Source organism: Lynx rufus, unplaced genomic scaffold, assembly GCF_022079265.1.
Source record: "Lynx rufus isolate CCGP_SWC_20201006 ecotype Redwood Valley unplaced genomic scaffold, mLynRuf1.p SCAF_16, whole genome shotgun sequence".
NCBI lineage: Eukaryota > Metazoa > Chordata > Mammalia > Carnivora > Felidae > Lynx > Lynx rufus.
Genome location: NW_025814830.1, coordinates 4,534,543 through 4,555,687, shown reverse-complemented (window position 1 = coordinate 4,555,687; position 21,145 = coordinate 4,534,543). Strand labels below are relative to the sequence as shown.

The window sequence follows — 21,145 nt, the reverse complement described above, 5'->3', positions numbered from 1 at the left end:
TCAGGTCATGATCTCAAGGTTCATGAGGTCGAGCTCCACATAGGGTTCTGTGCTGGCAACATGGAGCCTGTTTAGGATTCTCTCTCCCTCTCCCTCTGCCCCTCCCCTGCTCGCTCTCTCTCTCTCTCTCTCTCTCTCTCTCTCACTCTCACTCTCTCTCAAGTAAATAAACATAAAAAAAAAAAGAATACATTCTGAGGATCTAATATACAGGATGGCGATTATAGATAATTATCCAGTATTGTAAACTGGAAAGTTGCTGAGAATACCTATTAAGTGTTCTCACCACCACCAAAAAAATAAAAATAGTTAACTATGTGAGATGATCAAAATGTTATCCTGATCTTGACAATCATTCCACAATGCATATGTAGATCAAATCATCATGTTGGACACTTGAAATAACATACAATTGCAATTGTCAATTATCCCTCAATAACACTGGAAAGAGAAAAAGAAAGTCCAGAGCCAAAAATCAGAATACTATTAACAATTGATTTTTGGTAACATTAATAAGAAAATAAATTGCATTTGGAGCCTTAAAAAAAAAAATGGTAGATGAGATCTCTCAGAAAGAGAGGGTGTTAGGTCTCTAAGAGGGGCGGGTTTCCCAGGGCCTGGATGGACGTCAAGAGGTAGGAACATCCCCAACGGTGGAAATCTGATTTGACAAGAGTGGGGGCCAACAGGAGAGACTACAGAGGCTGGAGACCATCAAGTACAGCAGACCTCGATCTAACTGCCAAGGTCACAGATTCAATCCGGACTCCTCCCCAGCCTCACCCTGCTGGGGCCCCACTGCAGAAGCAGGAAGTACTGCAGAGACCCAGCTTCCTCTCTGGGTGTTTTGGCACAGCCAGGCCACCCCCTCACTCCCAGGGACCTTCCCACGTGGGGCACTGAAGCACTTTCACTTCCCCCAGGTGCCCAGCCCCTTCCCCAGCATATGGGAACAGCGTGGTGTACATTTGTTGTCAAGAACTGGATGCAGACTCTGAGAGAGAGGCCATGACAAGGTGCGGGGATGGGTCATAAGCAGAGAAAAGACAGGCATGAGAAGGGGCCAGAAACCCAGAGAGGGAGAGGGTAGATGCGGGGAAGGTGAGGTGGGAGGTGTTGGGGGAGGGACACCAGAGACCCAGAGAGAGGACAGAGACCCAGAGAAGGGAGGACCAGAGACAGAGGGCCAGGAAGAGGGGACAGAGATGGCAAAGCTTAGCAGGCAGTGAGGTCAGAGTGTCTGTGAGGTCGGCTGCTGTCCAGGGCTGGCCTGGGGCCCCGGGGCCCAGAGTAGGTGGGTGCAAGTAGATCAGGAGTCCCTGCGGGTCCCCCAGCCTGAGCCATGGAGACCTGGGAGGAACTACCCAACGTGTCCTTGGTGCCCACAAATCCCAAGGCCCCTCAGGTACTGGTGTGTGTCTGAGTGGGGCAGATGAGGGCGACAGGGGCCCAGATAGAGGAGAAAGCCACCTCGAGGGTGTAGAGGGAGGGGGCGGGGCTCCACCTCTGGAACTTCCTCTTTCTCGGTGTTCTTCCTTTCTCCCTCCCCCTCTCTCACAGCCTCTTTCTGCCCTTCTCCTCCACTGCTAACACCTCTTCTGTTCGGTCCCTCCCCTCTGGCTGCCCACCCCTCTAGGCGAAGATGTCGGCCCAGGACAGCTGCCTCAGCCTCATCAAGTACCTCCTCTTCGTTTTCAACCTCTTCTTCTTCGTGAGTTGCCACATGGCTACCCAGCCCAGGCCCCAGCCCCTGCCACAGCCACCTGACCTGATATCCCCCCATCCTTTGCCCACCGCCATATTCTCATCTCCTCCCTCCAGGTCCTAGGCAGCCTTATTTTCTGCTTTGGCATCTGGATACTCATTGACAAGACCAGCTTCGTGTCCTTTGTAGGTGAGGGGGCCAGGGCTCCTGGGAGGGGCCTCCTGGAGCAAGTGTGACCCGGTCTGCCCCTAAGTGACATCCCGGGGTCTCCCTTGTCCCAGACTCTGCTTCACAGCCTGCCCACTGCTCTTAGTCTCAGTGCCTTCCTCTGGCAAATGAGTTGTGCATATGAATACTAATAAAAATGATAATAGCCATTTCTCAGGCACTTCCTACGTGTTAGATGTAGTGCAGATCCTTATCAGATCCTCCCACAAACCTTCCCCTCTCTTGAGGTTCAGGGAGGGGACGTCACTTACTGGCTGTCACGCAGCAAGGAAATGGAAGAGCTGATATAACAATAATAATAATAATAATAGTAGGAAAATAATAATGGAGTAATAGTCGAAATACTGATAGCTCACGTTTAATAAGTGTGTGCCCTGTACTGAGGACTACGTTGAGCGCATGCCTCCCATGTGTCCCTGGAAATAGCACTCAGAAATAGATATCATGCACCCCTACCCCTTGGGAGGTCTAAGTGACAGATGTACTGCCAAGTGATGGGACTGAAACTTTTGGGGGTGAGGAGGGGCTGAAGGAGGAAAGAGAGACTGAGAGCAAGAGGGAGAGACTATGACCAGGGAGAAAGGAACAGAGATCCAGAGAGAAGGGAACAGAGACCTAGAGAGGGTGTTGAGGGGACGGTGACTCAGGAGGAACAGAGTGCCAGAGAGAGGGGTAGATAGCATCCCAGAAGGAGAGGAACAGAGACTCAACATGTGGCAGGGACAGACACGCAGAGAAAGAACCCCCCCCCCCATACTCCTCCCCAGTTGAGTGGCTGCATGGGTGGGGAATGGGGCTGCCTGGGGCTGTGAGCACCGTGCCCAATGTCACTGCCTCTCACCTCCCCCAGGCCTGTCCTTCATGCCCCTGCAGATCTGGTCCAAGGCCCTGGCCATCTCAGGAATTCTCACCATGGGTCTTGCTCTCCTGGGCTGTGTGGGGGCCCTGAAGGAGCTCCGCTGCCTGCTGGGCCTGGTGAGTGACCTCCCCACACCCCCCTCCAATAGAGCCCCACATCCAAGGAAGGGGCTCAGCCTGATCTCCCCCACTCTGCTGCCCCCCCCTCCCCAGTATTTTGGGATACTGCTGCTCCTGTTTGCCATGCAGATCACGCTAGGAATCCTCATCTCCACTCAGCGGACCCGGGTGAGCTTGGCTTCCCCTCCCCCCACTCCTCCCAAGCTCCTGTGGGGGACGGGGGGGGGGGGGGAGGGAGGGGGCTGAAAAAGACAGAAACAAAGGTAGACAAGAGCTGACATGGACAAAGAAATAATAGTGACAGGCAGAGGCAGACGGAAAAACATAGGGACACAGAGACAGACACAAAGAAGATAGAGATGAGGTGAGTCGAAGGAAGACTCAACGACGAGGATGACAGGCATAGCAAGGAAGGGACATAGAGGAAGGAAGAAAGGAGGAAGAAAGACATAGCAAGAGAGAGATCCAAAGGGAAATAGAAAAAAAAAAAAAACAGGCGGAGAAAGAAGAGGCTCCAAGAAAGAGGCAAGAAATGAGAGATCGTGGGAGACAGTGGGAGAAACAAAGACATGATAGGCAGAGATTTTAAGGAACAAATACATAGCTAGCCATTGGGTGAGAAATCGAGACCAACTTAAGACGCTCGGGGACCTCATGGGACTGAGAAAGCCCAGAAGAGGCTGGAGTGGGTCGGGGCAAATTGGGGGTGGGGAAGCGCGTGGGGATCCGGCCTCACTCTTAGCCTCTTAGCTGGAGCGGAGGGTGAAGGATATCGTGATGGAGACAATCCAACGCTACCACGCGCACCCAGAGGAGTCGGCGGCGGAGGAGAGCTGGGACTACGTGCAGTTCCAGGTGGGTGAGCCCCCCCTACCCGGACGTGCATCCTTCCCTGTAGGTCTGGGACTCTGACAGCCCTGTCCCCTGTCCCAGGGAGACTCCGCCCCGACCAAGCCGGGGCGCCCAGCTCCAGGACCCTAAGGGTAACCCTATCCATCCACCCTACCTACTGCGTGGCCCCGTCCCCAGATGGCCACTCGACTGACTCCTGTGCGGTCGTTTCCCCCAGCTCCCAGACCCTGGAGAGGCTCTGATTTGTGCCCTGATAAGAATTCGCCCTCAGCCCCAAGGCCCTAGCGTGACCCCACTCCCTAACCCTGAGTGACTCTGGCCCTCACAGGACCCGGCCCACGTGAGACTCCACTCTGGCCACTCTCGTGGCCCTGACCTCCCATCCACCTGTTCCCCACCTCAGGTTGAATTGCACCGCCCACCCAATCTTCCATCCACAGCGTGATTCTGCAGCTCCTCCCACAGCCCCATGTCACCCGTGATTGGTCTCCACCAACCCCAAGTTCTTCTAACGTCCCCAAGCCTAGCCCGCGTGTGGTCCATCACCTACACCCATTACTTGGCCCTCTGCTCCCCAACATGACCTCATGCACACCACCCAGTCCCCTGAACGCCCAAATCATTTTGAATCCCTCCAGTCCACGTCTCTCTGACTCTTGTCCCTCTTCTAGCTGCGCTGCTGCGGCTGGAACTCTCCTCGGGACTGGTTCAGTATCCCCAGCCTCAGCAGCAACGAGTCAGAGGTGCACCGCGTGCCCTGCTCCTGCTATAATTCATCGGCGAGCAACGACTCCGCCATCTTCGAGAAACTCTCCTTCCCCCAGTTCAGCCGGCTGGGACCACTGGCGCGGCCCCGCCACAGTACAGACCTTTGCCTGGTCCCTGCAAACAGCGATATCTACAGCGAGGTGGGCAGGGTTTGGAGCCCGCTAGGAAGGGGAGGGGCCGGTGAGGGGGTAGAGCTGTGGGAGGGGTTTGCTCCCCAGGAGGCGGGGCCGCAGGACCTGGGAGGAGTCTGCAAGTAGGGTGGGGCTACGAGAAAGCGGCACAGCAGGAGGAGTGGAGCTCCCCAGAAGGGGCGTGGTCTGCGGGGGCGGGGCCTAAAAGAAAAAGCATGGCTGAAAGGAGGGTTGGACCGGACGAGGTGGAGACTAAAGAACCCTAGTAACTAGGGATGCGGGGTGGTGCCTGAAAGAGGGGTGAGGGCTGGGCTAAGGAAAACAGTGTGCACGGGGTTGAGGGAGAATCCCAGAGAGGACCCTACCTTTAACCTTTCCCTATATCCCTAGGGCTGCGCGCGGAGCCTCCAGAAGTGGTTGCACAACAACCTCATCTCCATAGTAGGCATTTGTCTGGGCGTCGGTCTACTTGAGGTAATTTGGTCCCGCCCCTATTTGCGATTAGCCCTACAATCCCTAGATGGCTCCGCCCCCAAATTGCGCGCCTTCCCATTCTCAGGGAAAGGTGCAGGCGTGATAGAGCTTCAGCCAATCCAGGCTCTTCTGCCTCACCGCACAAGACCTATCTTCTGTGAGCCCTGATTGGTTGTACGCAGGGAGTAGGCGTTCCCGCCTCCCTGGGCGTTCTAGCGCTCTGCTCTTAGCTGCAATATTCCTCCCTTTTCCCTGCAGGTGAGTGTGGCGGGGCTGAGCCTGCTACTACTGCGTAGGGCGCTCTGCCGGGAGCGCCAGCTGCAGGTGCCGGACGCCTATGGTTCGAGCCCCGGGCTTGGTCCCAGGGCTGATGGCGGAGGCGGCGGGCGCTGTGGTGTGCTGAGCAGCAGCGGGCGTAGCGGCGGTCTCTGGGGTGGCTGGGGCATGGCGGACGCCTGTCCCAACTGGGGGGACAAGTCCCCACAGGTCAAGCTGCCCATGGCCCTGGGGCCCTGGCCGCTTTGGGATCAAGACGAGGAACAACCTGAGAACGGGAGTGTGGAGGTGGAGGTCGAGGTGGAACTAGCGGCCGAGGGAGAGGGGGAGACAGATGAGCCTGCGGAATAAAGTACCCTGGGCTATCTCCGGATCGCACTCCTTCCCAGACTCCAAACCTGCGCTAGACGCAGCTGGGCACCTCTACCCCACCCTATTCTTCTTCCCATCCTCCCTCTCTCGCCCTCGCGTCTTTAGTAACTAACCCCAAGCCTCCAAATTCCCATCCCTGATCCCATCTTTCACAACCTGGCCCAGCTCTCCCTCTAGCCCCACCCACCTTCTACTCCCTTCTCCGCCCCCCATGACCGCGCCCCCAACCCAAATCTCCTTGCTTTATTTTTATCCCCTGGCCCCACCCCTTTTTCTCCCTCGGGACCCCCATCCTCCCTACCCCCATCACCCTCGCCAACATCCCCTGGACCTCTCTGACCAGGTCTCCTTTCTCTATAGCTCAGCTTCATGACGCTCTCCATATTCCTGTGCAGAAACCTGGACCAAGTCTACGACCGGCTTGCTCGGTACCTCTAGGCCCCGCCCTTCCCAAAGCCCCGCCCTGACCCCTTCAAGTGCCCCAGAGGCTTCCCTGTGGTGTGTAAATATTTGTTCAACCCCTTTCGCCCCAGCCATTGAGTCCTCAACCTCCTCATTTCCCCGGGGACCCAGATGTCTGCCTGCCCATCTGCTGTCACCTCTCCCGCGGGACCTGAGGCTTCTGGTCACCGGCTTCCTGCCCCCAAAGATACCTCATTTCCTTGCCTCATGTGTTGGCCTACCGCACCTCCCACAGGATTATTTTTCGCCCAAACCCCAAATAAATCCCCTGCGTTTTGGTAAAATAGTTTTATCCTCTGTCAAAACACGAACCAACACACTTTGCGGGTGAGGGGAGGCAACACAGCATAGCCCACGTCTTATTTAGAAGAGAGGATGAGATTAAAAGACTCACCCCACTGCTTGCCCAGCTGAGAAAAAGTCACAACCCTAATACCCACTTATAAATATCTCGTTATATTAAAAAAAATATTTCCAGGGCCCACCTGGCTCTGCTCCGGCACAGAAAGGGTTAACCTTCAATATTCGATCTTGATCTTAAGGTCACAGGGTGAGGGTGGTAAGGAGAGGCAGGTTGGGAAGAAAGGGAGATGGGGGTGTGCTGAAAGACAGAGGGACAAATCATACCAAAGCCCCCCCCCCCAAAACATCCAGAACCAAGTTGGGGGAGGGCACCTGTTAAGAGACTGAGAAACCAGTGCTATACCTCAGGGTTGTCTCACTCCTGTCCCCAGTTCCCATGCTCTGGAGTGATCTGTCCTTTCAGACACCACTGTGAAGTCCCAATATCAGGATCCAACCTTCCAGCTTGCCACCCAGCTTTGTAAGGTCCCCTCTAACAGGGATCAGCACCCCCTCCCCAAATAAGCATGAAGAAAGCTGGGGGTCCTTCCTGGAAGGAGGGTATTCCGGGCATGAGCCACTTTTGGGGTCCCCTTTCAGTCCCTGACCAGACGGTAAATGTGGTGCTGGGCCCCCCGCTCGCTGGTGGAGACCTCAAAGACGTAGGCAGTGCAGAGCAGCAGCTCCTGGGTGTCTCGGTTTGTTACCACCTGCCAAGGAGGCCAAGAGAAAGGGTTTATGCAAAAAACAAAAACAAAACAAAGAGGGAGACTGGGGACCACTGTGCCCTCCCCAAGGTGCCATGGAATACCCAGGGAAGAGGTCCCCACCTTATCACATTCCCCAGGGAGTAGGGAGAAGGGATGCCTGACATGTCAGTTTCTTCATTCGAGTGTTGGCAGTGAGGAGACTCACATGAGGTGGCATATCAGAGGTAAAGGAGTCCCACCGGATCATGTTCCCTGAGCTAAGGTTAGGTTCCCTATGGAGGAGGTCCCTTAAACTGAGGATCCACCACGGGATGTCCTCGAGGTCAGTTTCCCCCATGAGGAGGGATCCCCCTGTGTCAGGTCCCCAGGCTGAGGGTCTGTCGTGGGCACTCCCCACCACATCAGCGCCCCAACTCCGGCCCAGCCCCAGTGCATCACCTGGAGGATGGTGAAGTTCTCCAGGACACTGTTCATCATATAGCGCTCGGGCAGCTGCCGAAGTTTGTGCAAGAAATTCACCAGGTACTCACACATGGGTGAGCGCAGCAGGCGGTACACAAACCTCCCGTCCTCCAGCTGGGCACGCTCCGTCTGAACCAGGATGGGGGCGCAGAGTAGGGAGGACGGTGACTGAGAGACACAGGGGTCACCCCAGGAACTGAGCCCCACTCTGTGCCTCTCCAATGCCATGCCCACTCCCCACTGCGGTCATTTTACCATTGCTCCATCCATGGTGACCCGAGATGGGACCTGAACCCTCAGGTATCCAACTTGGGATCACTGAGCCTGCAAACCAGGGACCCCTCCAGCCTCTCAAAACTGTGCTCTGAAGCCTCAATGACCTCTGAACTGCACTAACCTCCAGGCCCTCAGATACCCTCACATCCTCCAAAGACCCCTCCACCAGGTCTCCAGACTCTATATGACCTCTGAGTTCAAGACCCCTCAAGTCCTCAGCAATCCCTAAGTGTGGCCCCTGAACCTCCTTGCCCTGCAGATTCCCCCATATCCCTAAGAACCTTCTGAATCTTAGCAACTATAAATCTCTGTACCACATGTAACCTTTGAGCCTTCAAAGTAACCCCTACATGCAACTTTGGATTTCAGTATTAGCTCCCAGCCCGTGCATTAAGTCCCCAAAGAGAATAAAACACTCTCCCACCCCCCCCCCACCCCCCACCCCACCACACAGACACTCAAGTGCATGAGCTATTGCACCCCCAAAGTGCCAGGTGGCTGGGTGCTCACCCGCCCGGAATTCTATCCCTCCAGCCTCACCTCCACCTTCTCCACCACCTGCTTGCCAAAGGAGCAGACCTTGGAGGAACAGGTGAGGGTCATGTGCTCCAGGCTCTCGTACTGGCTGCTCACTCCATAGAAACCACCACTGCTGCCGCCGGCCCCTACCTCTTCGCCACTAGGGCCCCAGTTCAGGTCCGCCTGGGGGATGGGGAGGCAGGCACAGGTGAGTTGGAGAGGAAGTTCCCTGTAAATGGTGGGGATGCCTCTAAAATGGGAACTCTGCCCCATGGCCTGGTCCCCCCCCATAGCCCTGCATTTGCCCACCTCTCCTCCCTAGCATTCAAGGTCCCTGCTTCTCCATGAGCCTGTTTCTGGAACACACCCACCCTTCCATCAGTATGAGAGAAGTCTGGCTTCCTAAAATGGTCCAATAACTCTCTCTCCAATAACTCCACCCCCAACAAAGGAGCCCTGGAATTCAACTTTCTTCTCTTGGAGGCCCCAACTCAAGAGGTCAGCCCCTTCCAAACCTCCGGTTACTATGGAGCCAGCTACTCCCTAGCAACCAGAAACTCCCTCACAGAGGGAGTTGCTTCATGGCCCTGGGTGCTAAGGCAAGTGGCTACTCCCTAGCAAAGGGGCCTGGGGAAGCCAGACTCCTTTCCAGAACACTCTCCCAGGCCCTTTCAGCCAATCCTCAGCTAAGGGGGCAGACAGTCCATTAATTAGGCCAAGTAGGGCCCAACGAAGCCTAAAACCTCATCACACCAGTGGCCTGAGTTCCTTGGGCACCTTTTTGGGAAGCACACCTCTTCCTCTTCCTAACCTTAGCTGCTGACCTGACCAGGTCACTCTCTGAGGTGGTTTAGTCCTCTCCTCAGGGCCCTGACTCCATCCATCACCCTGACAATGGCTACTCCCAGCCTTCCCAGCCGCACCCCTGCATCCCTTCAGCTGCTGGGCTTCCTAGGGATCGTTCTCCTGATCTGGGACCTGATAAGGCCTGTCTCAAGTCCTAACACGTCTAAGGCCTCGGCAGCACATCCCCAGAGCCGCCTTGGGCCACTACACACTAGAACACTTTATAATCACACAAAGCTCATGAACCTCAAGCCCTCGGCAGGCTTCCTTCTAGGAAACTAGATCCATGCCACAGCTCTGGTTAACAAGAGTTAACACCCCCTAAACATCCACGATGTTTATTGGGCCCCTATAACATCAGCCATTATAGTGAACACCAAACCAAGTGGGCCTAAGAAAGACCCAAGATGGACCCTCTTATTCATGATTACATACATAGCACTTGGCATAGGGCCTATATATAGTAAGTGCTCAATAAATGACTGTTAAATAAATAAATGCCTTCACAAAGCCCCTTCCAGTTCCATCGGTCGCTTCCTCAAGACCATTCTCTAATAACAGGGTCTGCTAGGGTCTGTCCTCTGTTTAGAGACCAAATTCCATGACTCTTATTTGCTAAGGGACGGGAACCATTCCTTAGCAACAAGGCTTCACGTGGTCAGGTGGGGTGCAGGGAAGTCTGGAAAGTTGCAAGCCAATCCCTAAGTCCACATCAGTCACACCACTGGTTGTGGCAAAGTCTAGTGGGACCCGGGAAGGTCCAAGTCCTCTCCCTACGCCTGCACTGGTCCTATCCATTCCTGGCCTGGGGATAAAATTCCTCTGTGTTCCTTGTTACAAGGGGGCTGACACTCTGAGCCATGAGGCCTGAGCTTGTCTCCCTTAGAGCCAGAGGCCATGTGACTTGTGAGCACTTTTGTTTTGGTGGCAGAACTCACCCAGAACTTGACCAGGAAGAAGGCGTGAGGGGGCCCGCGATCGTACAACTCCCGCAGGCCACCCTTTTTCTCAGGGAATTTGTCATAGATCTGCCGGACGTCCACACTCTCAAGGGGGGGCGCTCCAGGGCTGGGGCAGTGCTGGCTGATGTGTACGAACAGGTGCCTCTGGTACTGAGAAGGGTCGGCCATGAATGAGGAGTGACAGATGCTCACTTGCTCAAGCCCATCCCATACTGTACCCCCAGCAACCACTAGCTGTTTCACACCGTCCACCCAGATGCTGGGCCTGACTCCCCAGAACTGTCACCATTCCCTGCTGCCCCCCAATATTTCAGTCCCCAAGCCCTGTCCCCTGCTCTCCATCCCCACTGCCCTGTCCTCTCCCACTCTCACCCCAGCCTCCTCCCTGGCCTCCCAGCCTCCGATCTCTACTCTCCAGGTCATCCCTTACAGACTCCCAGAGCCCTGGACCTCCCCTGCTCACAACCCTTCCGTGGCTCCCCAGAGCACCCAGGACAAAGCCCACACCCCCCAACCTGGAGGCTCTCACAAATAGATGCTCACAAATGTTCAGTCAATGGATGGAAAAATGGATGCATGGATGGATAGAATCCACACAGCCCAGATCAAGACTCCCCCCATCTCTCCATTCTTATCACTTCTTATCCGTATTCTGAAATTCTCCTACCTTCCCCCATCTTCTCTTTCTTTTTTTTTTTTTTTTTAATTTTTTTTTTTCAACGTTTATTTATTTTTGGGACAGAGAGAGACAGAGCATGAACGGGGGAGGGGCAGAGAGAGAGGGAGACACAGAATCGGAAACAGGCTCCAGGCTCTGAGCCATCAGCCCAGAGCCCGACGCGGGGCTCGAACTCACGGACCGCGAGATCGTGACCTGGCTGAAGTCGGACGCTTAACCGACTGCGCCACCCAGGCGCCCCCATCTTCTCTTTCAATACAAGTCCTCCCTCCATCTTCTAAGGCCCAAGCCTATGCAAATCTACCTCTTCCTGAAAGCCTCGCTTGATCAATCAGATGGGACCTCTCTTTTCTATGGTTCCCCATCACACTCAGGAGAAAGTCTGGGTCCCTTAGCTTGGCAATGCCACATCCTCCAGAACCAGCACCTGCCCACCTGTCGGCAGCCTCACCAGCCCCCCCCCCCCATATTCAATTATTTGTTTTCCTGAGAACTTCATGCTGTTTCTGGAACATAAAGTTCTGCACGTGGTATACTCCCAGGTAACCCTCAAAGCCCAACTGAACTGTTGTCATCTCAAGGAAGCCTTCACTAACTTCCCAGGCAGAATGACTCCTTTGTACACCCACAAAAACTTGAGCCTCCCCTATCCCAGCACATATTCATTATGCAACAGACATCTCCTGAGAGACCTACTGTGTGGGCACTATTCTGGCCCCTAGGGCTACCAGGCAAAATTTCTGGCCTCGTGGAGTCCGCTGGCAAAGACAGAAAATTTTAGGGGTCCCTGGCTGGCTCAGTCGGTACAGCATGTGACTCTTGGGGTTATAAGTTTGAGCCTCATGTTGGGTGTAGAGATTACTTCAAAATAAACTCTTTAGGGGCGCCTGGGTGACTTGGTCGGTTAAGTGTCCGACTGCAGCTCAGGTCATGATATCACGGTCCGTGAGTTCGAGCCCCGCGTCGGGCTCTGTGCTGACAGCTCAGAGCCTGGAGCCTGTTTCAGATTCTGTGTCTCCCTCTCTCTCTGCCCCTCCCCTGTTCATGCTCTGTCTCTCTCTGTCTCAAAACTAAATAAACGTTAAAAAAAATTTAAAAATAAAAATAAAAAAATAAACTCTTTAAAAAAATAGCTTAAGAGAAAGAAAGAAAAATTTAAAACTCAACCCACAGATAATATAAATCTCAGAGAGTGACAACTTCTTTGAAAAAAATTCCCAAAAATCACAGTAAGAGGGTCAAGAGTGATGGCAGCTGGTATTTTCCATGAAGTGGTCTGGGAAAGCCAATCTGAGAAGCCAAGCAAAGGCCTGAGTGAATGGAGGGAGAATGTGGGAACCATCTGAGGAAAACATATTCCAGGTGGCAAGAATAGCAGATGCAAAGGTCCTGAGGCAGGAGTGGGCCTGGTGTGTTTGAGAAAGAGCATGGAAGCCAGTGTGGCTAGAGCACAGTGGGCAAGGGTATGAGGGCAGGAGATGAGGACAGAGCAGGAATGGGGGTCAGACTGTGCACAGCCCTGTGGGCAACTGAGAGGACTTTAGCCTTTGCTCCAAGTGAGATGGGAGGGTTTCAACCTGACCTAACTTGGGTTTTACAGGACCACCATACACAGCAATTGGTGTTTATTTGGCTGTAGCAGAGACTACTATGTGTTCACAAACCCCTGTTCCTTTTCACGCAGCAAAACTACACTTCCCAGACTCCTTTGCAGTTAGGTGTGGCCACATGACTAAATTCTGGCCAATGGGATGCGAGCAGAACCTGATAGTTGCCACTTCCAAACCAGATCCATAAAACCTCCTGCACAATTCTTGAGTCTCTCCCTTCCACCATCTGCTGGCCAGATGCAGGGAATCCAGCAGCAGATGCTGAAGCCCTAGAAAATGTCAGAACCACAAAATGGAAGGAGCCTGGAATTTCCCGAAATCACTGTGTGGAAGCCTCCTACTGGACACCTACATGGAAATGTTACAGGAGAGAGAAACTTCTAGGATGTTCATTCCCTGAGGGTTTCGGGTTATTTCTTCTAACAGTCAGCCCACCCTGACTAATATGGCATCTGTCTCCATCCTAGGCCAGGAAAAGCTCAGGCCTAGAAACAAGACCTGCCTTTCCAGGTTCCCAGGGTCCACCACAAAGCCTGGCACACAGCAGGCACTCAAAAATGTTTCCCGAGTGAACACGCAACGGCCTGGGGAGTTTCTCTGAGCAACCTAACCATGACCCCCCATGACCATCCAGTCCCTCCACGCTAGTGGTTCTCAAAGTGTGGTCTCCAGACCAGCAGCATCAACAAATGCCTGGGAGAGGGTTAGAAATGCAAATTCTCAAGCCCCACAGCAGACTCTACCGCATCAGAATTTGAAGGTGGAGCCCAGCAGTCTGTGTGTCCACAAGCCCTCCATGTTATTCTGATACCTGCTAAAGTTTGAGAACCACGGCGTTATGCTTTCCCTCCCTATAACTCTCTGCATTCCAACCCCCGCCAGTGACTATTCTAAAATTGCACTCACAGAGTCGACTGCATCCGGCGGTTCCACAAAGGCTGAGAACTCTACCAGCTGCAATCGGGCAGTGCCCAGGGCCCGAGCCTGCCAGGCTGGGGGTGACGGGGCAGGTGGGGGCAGGGCAGGGGGTGAGAGGGCTTGAGGGGGCTCGTACCCTAGAGAAAGAGAAAAAAAAAGAACAACAAAAATTGCTAACATGTATTAAACACATCAAGCATTCTTCTCTCTTGCCTGCCTCCGCTTAGAAGCTAAAAAAGCTACATACTCACTTTCCCAGCCTCCCTTGCAACTAGAGATGGCCATGTGACACAGTCCTGGCCAATGAGACGTTAGGGGAAATCTGCTGAGGGGCTTCTGAGAAGGAGTTTCTTCCTGAATGAAAAAGACAGAACTTTGGGAGGAGAAAGCTTTTGGCCCTGGTCAAGTGCTGCTTGAGACACGATGCCTGGAATCACAACAGCCATCTTGGGACAATAAGAGGCCAAAGGACCTATAGAGATGCCAGGTCTGATATTGCTGAGCTGCTGAGCACCCCACCTCCAGACTCCTTGTTAGGTGAAATCATTAAAGCCTTTATTACTTAAGGCACTATTAACTTGGGCATTCTGTTACTTGCAGCCAAAAGCATTTCGAATTGATGAATCTGTGGAACCTGAGAGTTCTCTTTCACCAGTGTGAGTTCTTAGGACCATAGCATCATGGACTTCCGGAAGCCGTCTTTCTTGCCAGGTGGGCAGAGCCTGCCTGGGAATGAAGCCACCACACACCACAGGGGAAAGCAGGACCAAGCAAATCTGACACTACCACTTGAGCCCCTGGATCCAGCCATGCCTGAAGCCACAACTCCTGAAATATCAGTTACCTAGGCCAACAAACTCTTTTTTTTTTTTTCTTTTTCTTTGTGTCATCGAGCGTGATTTGAGTGTCTGCCACTTGCAGCTGGAACAATCTTGACTAATACACCTCCTCAACGTCCTTTAGGTAGCAAGTGGCAGAACACAAACCCAGCGTCTCCGGATTCAGAGGCCACGATATGAACCACTACAAATTCTATCACTCATCCTTCCTCAGACCTGGACCTATACAGAAATGCGTTTCCTGATTAATGGAAGGGGAAGGAAAGGCAGCTGGGATTGAGGAGAGCGGGGAGACAAGGAAGGTGGAGAGCAGACTCTTACCTGGGAGGTCAGTAGATGGGGGGGTCAGTGACAACGAGAACGGCGTCTGTGAGAATGGCTTCACACTGAGGGAGAAAGGAAGCTGGGGGTCAGCAAAGTAGAAAGATGGTAACTATACAGGCTAATGTTTACTCGGGGACACCAAAAGCCAGACCCTATAGTAGCATGTTATGGGCAAGAGTTCACTGAATCGGGGCCCCTGGGTGGCTCGGTCGGTTAAGCATCTGACTTCAGCTCCGGCCATGATCTCGCGGCTCGTGGATTCGAGCCCCACATCAGGCTCTCTTCTGTCAGCTCAGAGCCCACTTCAGATCCTCTGCCTCCCTCTCTCTCTCTGCCCCTCCCCAGCTCGCTCAAGCTCTCTCTCTCTCTCTCTCAAAAACAAATAAACATTTAAAAAAAAAAAAAAAAGAGAGAGAGTTCACTGAATCCTCACAGCCCCCGAGAGCCTGGAGTCTGCCTCAGATTCTGTGTCTCCCTCTCTCATGCCCCTTCCCCGCTCTCGCTCTCTCTCGCTCTCTCTCTCTCAAAAATAAACACACATGAAGAAATGGGAAATGTGGAGAAAGAGGAGGGTGAGGGTCAGGAGGGTAGGAGAAAACGACCAACGGTCAGGAGATGGGACATTAGTCCAAAGTCTGGGGTGAGGAAGCAGCGCCACAAAATCTAAAGGAGTGCTGTCCGATAGAACTTTCCACGATGACGGACATGCTCTACATCTGCCCTGTCCAATATGGTAGCCCCCAGGCACACGTTGCTGCTGAGCACGTGACTCATGACTACTGAGCGCGAATGTGGCTAGAGTGCCTGAGGGACTGACTTTTTTCATTTAATTTAACTTTAATTAACTGAAGATTCAATAACAGGCTGTGGCTAGTGACTGTAGTATCTGACAGAATAGCTCTAGAAACCAATTACCTATGGGTAGCTGAGAAGATGATGGTGAGATTGAAAGGTCAGAGGTCATGGAGACTACACTTGGGGTCAAAGGTCAGTAAGCGGTCACGAGTCAAAAAGACCAGCAGCACCTGGCGGGCTCAGTCAGCAGAGCATACAATTCTTGATCTCGGGGTTGTGGGTTCGAGCCCCACATTGGGTGTAGAGATCACTTAAAAATAAAATCTTGAAAAAATAATAAAAATAGGGACTCAGTCGGCTAAGCGTCTGACTCTTGATTTCAACTCAGATTGTAATCTCACAGCCGTGAAATCGAGCCCTGCATCCAGCTCTCCACTGACAACTTGAGATTCTCTCTCTCTCTCTCTCTCTCTCTCTCTCTCTTTCTCTCTCTGCCCCTCCCCCACTCGCTCTCAAGCACACACACTCTCTCTCTCAAAAACAAATACATAAACACTTAAAAAAAATAAAAATTCTTAAATTTTTTTTAAAAGTCCAGGGGCACCTGGGTGGCTCAGTAGGTTGAGTGTCTGACTTCAGGTCACAATCTCACAGTTCATGAGTTCAAGCCCGGCATCAGGCTCTGTGCTGACAGCTCAGAGCCTGGAGCCTGCTTCGGATTCTGTGTCTCCCTCACTCTCTGCCCCTCCCCCGCCCACCCTCTGTCTCTCTCTCAAAAATAAGCATTAAAAAAATTTTTTTAAATTTTTTTTTTCAACGTTTTTTATTTATTTTTGGGACAGAGAGAGAGCGTGAACGGGGGAGGGGCAGAGAGAGAGGGAGACACAGAATCGGAAACAGGCTCCAGGCTCCGAGCCATCAGCCCAGAGCCTGACGCGGGGCTCGAACTCACGGACCGCGAGATCGTGACCTGGCTGAAGTCGGACGCTTAACCGACTGCGCCACCCAGGCGCCCCAAAAAAATTTTTTTAATAAATAAATAATTTAAAAAGTCAAAAGACCCGAATCAGAAAGACACAAACTCCAGGGACCTTCAGATCTCGACTCCCAGGGCCCTTGGCCCAGTACTCATCATCCCAATTCTGAAATCTCAACTCCAGTACCCTACCCACTGACTTCATCTCTTGTCATCAGGGCTGCTGGCCACATGCCACCCCTTCAGAGTGGCCCTTCTTGACACCTGTCTAAATAGAGCACATACACCTTGCTTTACTTCCTGCACTTATTCCTTTCGCAGGAATGCTTATTTGTTTACGTGTTTACTGTCGGTCTCCTCCCCTCTCCAAACACGTCAGCTCCATGAAGGCAGGGACTCTGTCTCACTTATGTAATGCTGTGTCCCAATCTAAACGGAGGACCAGGCACTTAACAGGTGCTCAATAAACATCTGACTGGCCGGCGGCTTAATACCTTCTCTCATTTCCTGGAACTCACCAGACCTCAGGATCTTGGCACATGCTGTTTTCACTGCCTAAAATATTCCCAACCCCCCTTCTTCACCTGGTTAAGTCCTACTCTGCCTTCAACGTTATCTCCTCAGAGAAACCCCCAGAACTCTCTTCCTCAACCCAGAACCTGTTGCAGTCCTCTGGACCATATCACATACTCTTCGATTCTGTGTTTAGGCAGGTGATGAGTTCGTTAACATTTGTCTCCCCGTTGACTATCAGCTCCCCTAACGGTGGGACCCCAGTGCCGACCCACCCCTCCTTCCAGCTCAGCCCCCTTCCCGCAAATCTGCAGTTCCTTCAGCCCAAGGGACCTGTCCTGATCTTTTCCAGGGTCCCAGCACCTCCCCAGGGAACTCTCCGCGGAGCCCAGATGCCACAGCATGGCACTTCACTCGCTCTGGCAACACCCTCAACACCACTCGTCACTGTCCTGAGGCCACAATGCCCCACCAACACCCAGCTTCGATCCACTGGCTCCTCTCTGGGCTGAAAACTGCACTTCCCATGAGTCTCTGGGGCCTGTTTCTATTCTGCTAGGCTGGAAACACATCCCCTCACCCTTAGGGCTCTCTCAGGGCTAAAATAGACATTCCCATGTACTTTGGGGACCTATTTTCTTCCTTTCGACTCTGAGAGAAGACTCCTGCTCTCCCCTCAGGCCCAAGAACACCTCTGTGGGATGGGAACAAGCCTACCCATGAGCCTCTGGGGCCCAGACAATCTCACTGGGATGCCATTATCCCCGTGGACATCCTCCTGGCCCCACACATTCATCCAGTCCCACACTGAGCTCCTTTCTTCCCCAAACCTGCCCCTGCCCCAGGACACATATCTCCGGACTGTGCCACCAACCCCAGTCACCAGCAAGACCCCAGGCACGGTCCTTTCCTCTGCCCCTTGGCTCCCAGCCCATGAGGCCCCAGCCCCACCCCTCCTCCTGACTCTGTCTGTCCTGTCCCCCTTCGCTGTGCCAGCTCAGGCCTCATCCTATTCTCCAGACCATCACACAGCCTCCTCTCTGGGAGGCTAGCTGCAGAATCCGTGCTCACAAAGGAGTTGGGAGCTGGAAGGTGGGGTAAGAAAGGTCTGTGTGGAGGAAACAGGCCTGGGGGATGCTGACCCAGAACAGAAAGTACTCACTCTGGAACATTCCAGGGGGACCCAGAGCCCCCTGACCAAAATTGGAAAAGCTCAGAGGCCTGAAAAAGAGACAAAAGAAGGAGGTCAGTCAGTCAGTCCCCTTTTGAAACCGCAGCCCCACCCCTCCCACAATCCCTAAGCCACCTGAGGACCAGCAGGACCCAGTTTGGCCTGCAGGGAAGGTGCTGAGATGAGCTGGGCTGAGGACATGGTGGCCATTGTCTGGAAAGCCTTGTCCTTGGAAACCTGGTCCTGGAGGAGAAGTTGGGGGTCCACATTAATGGGGAGTCCCAGTCGACACAGCAGGGGTAGGTCAATGCCAGGGAAGGGCAAGCAAGGGGAGAGGCAGAGTTGGGGAGTCAAGGCGATTGGGGGAGGGCACAAATCCTTCTTCCTACAGCCCTCTGCCCCTCCTGGCCCCCTCAGGAATGTCTGGGGGAAAGGAGCGGAGGGGTAGGATGGGCAGGGGCACTTACCACATTCAAGGCCTGCCCGTGGGGGTGGGGGAGGGTGCCAAAGGAGGAAAGAAAACATGACTTAGGAAGTGAGGCCTGAGTTCTCACCTTCCTGCCCTCTCAATCCCTATAGCTCCACCACCCTGAGCTGAAAAATGGGAGGAAGGGGGAGCAAGGATGAATATGGAACAGGAAGGAGAGAGGGCCAGGCCTTGAGGGGGAAAGGGGCTCCTATACCCAGAATATAAGACAGTACACAGCATGAGGGTTTCTAGGTCAAGAAAGAGCCGGAAGTCAAGGTTTCCGGATATGCAGGCAACAGGAAATGAGAATTTCAGACCCCGAGGGAATAGGCAGCGAACATTCCCTAGCTTGGACAGGATAGAGACAGGACAGCGAGGTCCAGAAAAGACCAGAAGTGAAGATTTTTTTTTAGACCTGGAGAGAAAGGAGAGGGAGGCTTCTGGGTACAAAAAAAAGGAACAGGAAGTGGTGGTCCCCAAATCCAAAGGAAGAGGCGCAAAAAAATAAAACAAAACCAAACCCCTCACACCCAGAGGAGGAGAACATGAGGGTCTCAGGCCAAGAGGGAAGCGGAAATCCAGAGAATGAAGAAAAGGGATGTGAATATCTCCAAACAAAATGAAGATTTCTGGACACTGAAACAATAGGCAGGCCAGCCAGGGACCAAAAAAATGGGAAGATGAACCAGAAGGAGACGAAGAGGAGGTTCTCATAGCACAAGATGGGAAGGGGGGACCATCAGGAGGAGAGGAGAGGGAGGGGGAAGATTGCAGTAGCCAGAGGAGAGGCCTGACACCCCATCCTTCTTGCCTGCCCTCAGCTAAATCTCTGTTCCCCTCTCTCTACGAATCTCTTCCCCACCCAGGGCTTCTATCCACCCCCCTGGCTGGGCCATGAACCCCCCCCACCCTGGATCTCTACTTCCTCAATCTGTCTACCTCTCTGTGTGACTCTGTCCCCATCTCTGGTTCTCTGTTACCCACTCTGGGTCTCCCTGTCCCCCTTTCTCTGGATTTCTGTTGACCTCTCTCTCTGGGTCTCTGTCTCCCTCTCTCTGAACCTCTGTCCCTCTTTCTCTTTCTCTCTGGGTCCCCTCTTTCTGATCCTCTGTCCCCCATTCTCTGGGTCTCTGCCCCCCCTCCCTTGGTCTCTGTCCCCCTCTCTCTGGGTTTCTGTCCCCCTCTCTCAGGGTCTCAGTCCCCTTCGCTCTGGGTGTCTGCCTTAGTCTATACCTTGAGCTTGGACTGGATTTCCCTTGATTTCCTTCGAGCCAGAACCTGGATGTGGCTAGAGACCTGCGGGGAGTGACAAAGAAGTGGACTCAGGCCACCGCCACTTGCCTCTTGCACGCCCTCTCCCTTCCCACCCTCCGGGTGCCCCCCGGAGCTACCAGAGCATGAAAGATGACAAACACACAGAACCCGGTAGCTGTGGCAGGTGCTTGCTGACACAGATGTGTCCACAGAGGCTGGTCTCTTCTCATTAACCCTACTCATCTTCCCCAGACCCAGCAAATCCGGTCCAGCTCCCTCTCTAACACACTGGGAAGAAATCCATACCAAAATAGGCACAGTACAGCAAACTAACAGAGGTGCCAGCCAGGACAGACAAAAGCACACGAACCAGATCCTTCTGGAACCTGAACCCACCCATGGTCGGATGGCCCCAAGAAGACAAGCCCGCCCCAGAGAGAAGCCCACAAGTCAGTCCTGAGACCTGTTTGCGGGTTCGGGTCTTCCCTGTTCTCAGCTTGATGTAGCGGGCAATCAGTTCATTCCGACCTGAAGAGTCAAAGATGGGACAGGGTTAGACCTTCGCGGGACTTCCCAACAAACAGGGCACCAGGGAAGGGGACAGAAGCAATGGCTGCCAGCTGGGACGGCTGTGTGGAAGAGGCGTTACCGCCTCAGGCTTTGGAGCCAGACCCGCCTGGGTTCAAATCCCAGCTTCTCCGCCTACTGGTTCTGTGACCTTCGGCAAATCACTGAACCTTTCTGTGCCTCAGTTTCCTCCTTTGTGCAAACCGCGATGCCGGCTCCTGCCTGAGTCCCTGTGAGCATACAATGTTCTTGGACCTTAACGCCATTTAAGGCTCCAGAAATGTTGGTCATGATCTGTATTAATCAGTGGGGGCCAAGGACAAAACAGAGGGGTGGACTCACCATACATCTTGCCTTCATCAGACAGGATGATTTTCCGCCGGCCACATGGTGGGTAGATCGCCAGGGCCTCCTGGAAGCTCTGCTCGATGTCTGGACTCCACACGCCTTCTGCGTCTGGGCCCCCATCTCCCCCAGCCCCCTCGCTGCCGCCGGTGCCCTCCTCACTTCCTTCCTCACTTCCTGTCCAGCCACTGCCATCGTCCAGGGGGGCCCCAGCCCGGGGTTCCCCCATCTGGGCCTGGAGGAACACAGAGCTCAGCAAGGTTCCCCAACCACCCCAGAGAGCCTTCAGGGCTGGGAGGGCTGGGAGTTCAGATTGCTGGGT

The 21,145-nt window shown here is 53.6% G+C and overlaps 2 protein-coding genes across 6 annotated transcripts; one reads left to right on the top strand and one right to left on the bottom strand.

The window, feature by feature from the left end:
* The first annotated feature begins 919 nt into the window (after positions 1–919).
* Positions 920–6,530, top strand: CD37 (CD37 molecule). Of its 3 annotated transcripts, XM_047077658.1 has the most exons (10): positions 1,175–1,405; positions 1,637–1,711; positions 1,822–1,894; positions 2,784–2,908; positions 3,005–3,079; positions 3,662–3,766; positions 4,435–4,671; positions 5,053–5,136; positions 6,145–6,212; positions 6,318–6,530. In XM_047077658.1, exons 1-10 carry the CDS (start codon positions 1,343–1,345, stop codon positions 6,322–6,324), a joined length of 912 nt encoding a protein of 303 aa, XP_046933614.1. In that variant the 5' UTR covers positions 1,175–1,342; the 3' UTR covers positions 6,325–6,530. The 3 variants fall into 3 exon arrangements, with proteins under 3 accessions (XP_046933615.1, XP_046933614.1, XP_046933613.1); XM_047077659.1 differs by lacking the exon at positions 1,175–1,405 and adding an exon at positions 920–1,016 and having other exon boundaries at positions 6,145–6,530; XM_047077657.1 differs by having other exon boundaries at positions 6,145–6,530.
* Positions 6,531–6,688: 158 nt separating this feature from the next.
* TEAD2 (TEA domain transcription factor 2) lies at positions 6,689–21,052 on the bottom strand. Of its 3 annotated transcripts, XM_047077655.1 has the most exons (12): positions 20,821–21,052; positions 20,375–20,439; positions 19,891–19,953; positions 18,656–18,667; positions 18,324–18,431; positions 18,180–18,238; positions 14,731–14,795; positions 13,559–13,707; positions 10,340–10,513; positions 8,577–8,738; positions 7,737–7,889; positions 6,689–7,298 (listed from the first exon to the last, which is right to left on the bottom strand). In XM_047077655.1, the coding sequence occupies exons 1-12, from the start codon at positions 21,050–21,052 to the stop codon at positions 7,185–7,187; spliced, it is 1,356 nt and encodes a 451-aa protein (XP_046933611.1). In that variant the 3' UTR covers positions 6,689–7,184. The 3 variants fall into 3 exon arrangements, with proteins under 3 accessions (XP_046933611.1, XP_046933612.1, XP_046933610.1); XM_047077656.1 differs by lacking the exon at positions 18,656–18,667 and having other exon boundaries at positions 18,180–18,243; positions 18,320–18,431; XM_047077654.1 differs by lacking the exon at positions 18,656–18,667.
* Between the last annotated feature and the right edge of the window lie 93 nt (positions 21,053–21,145).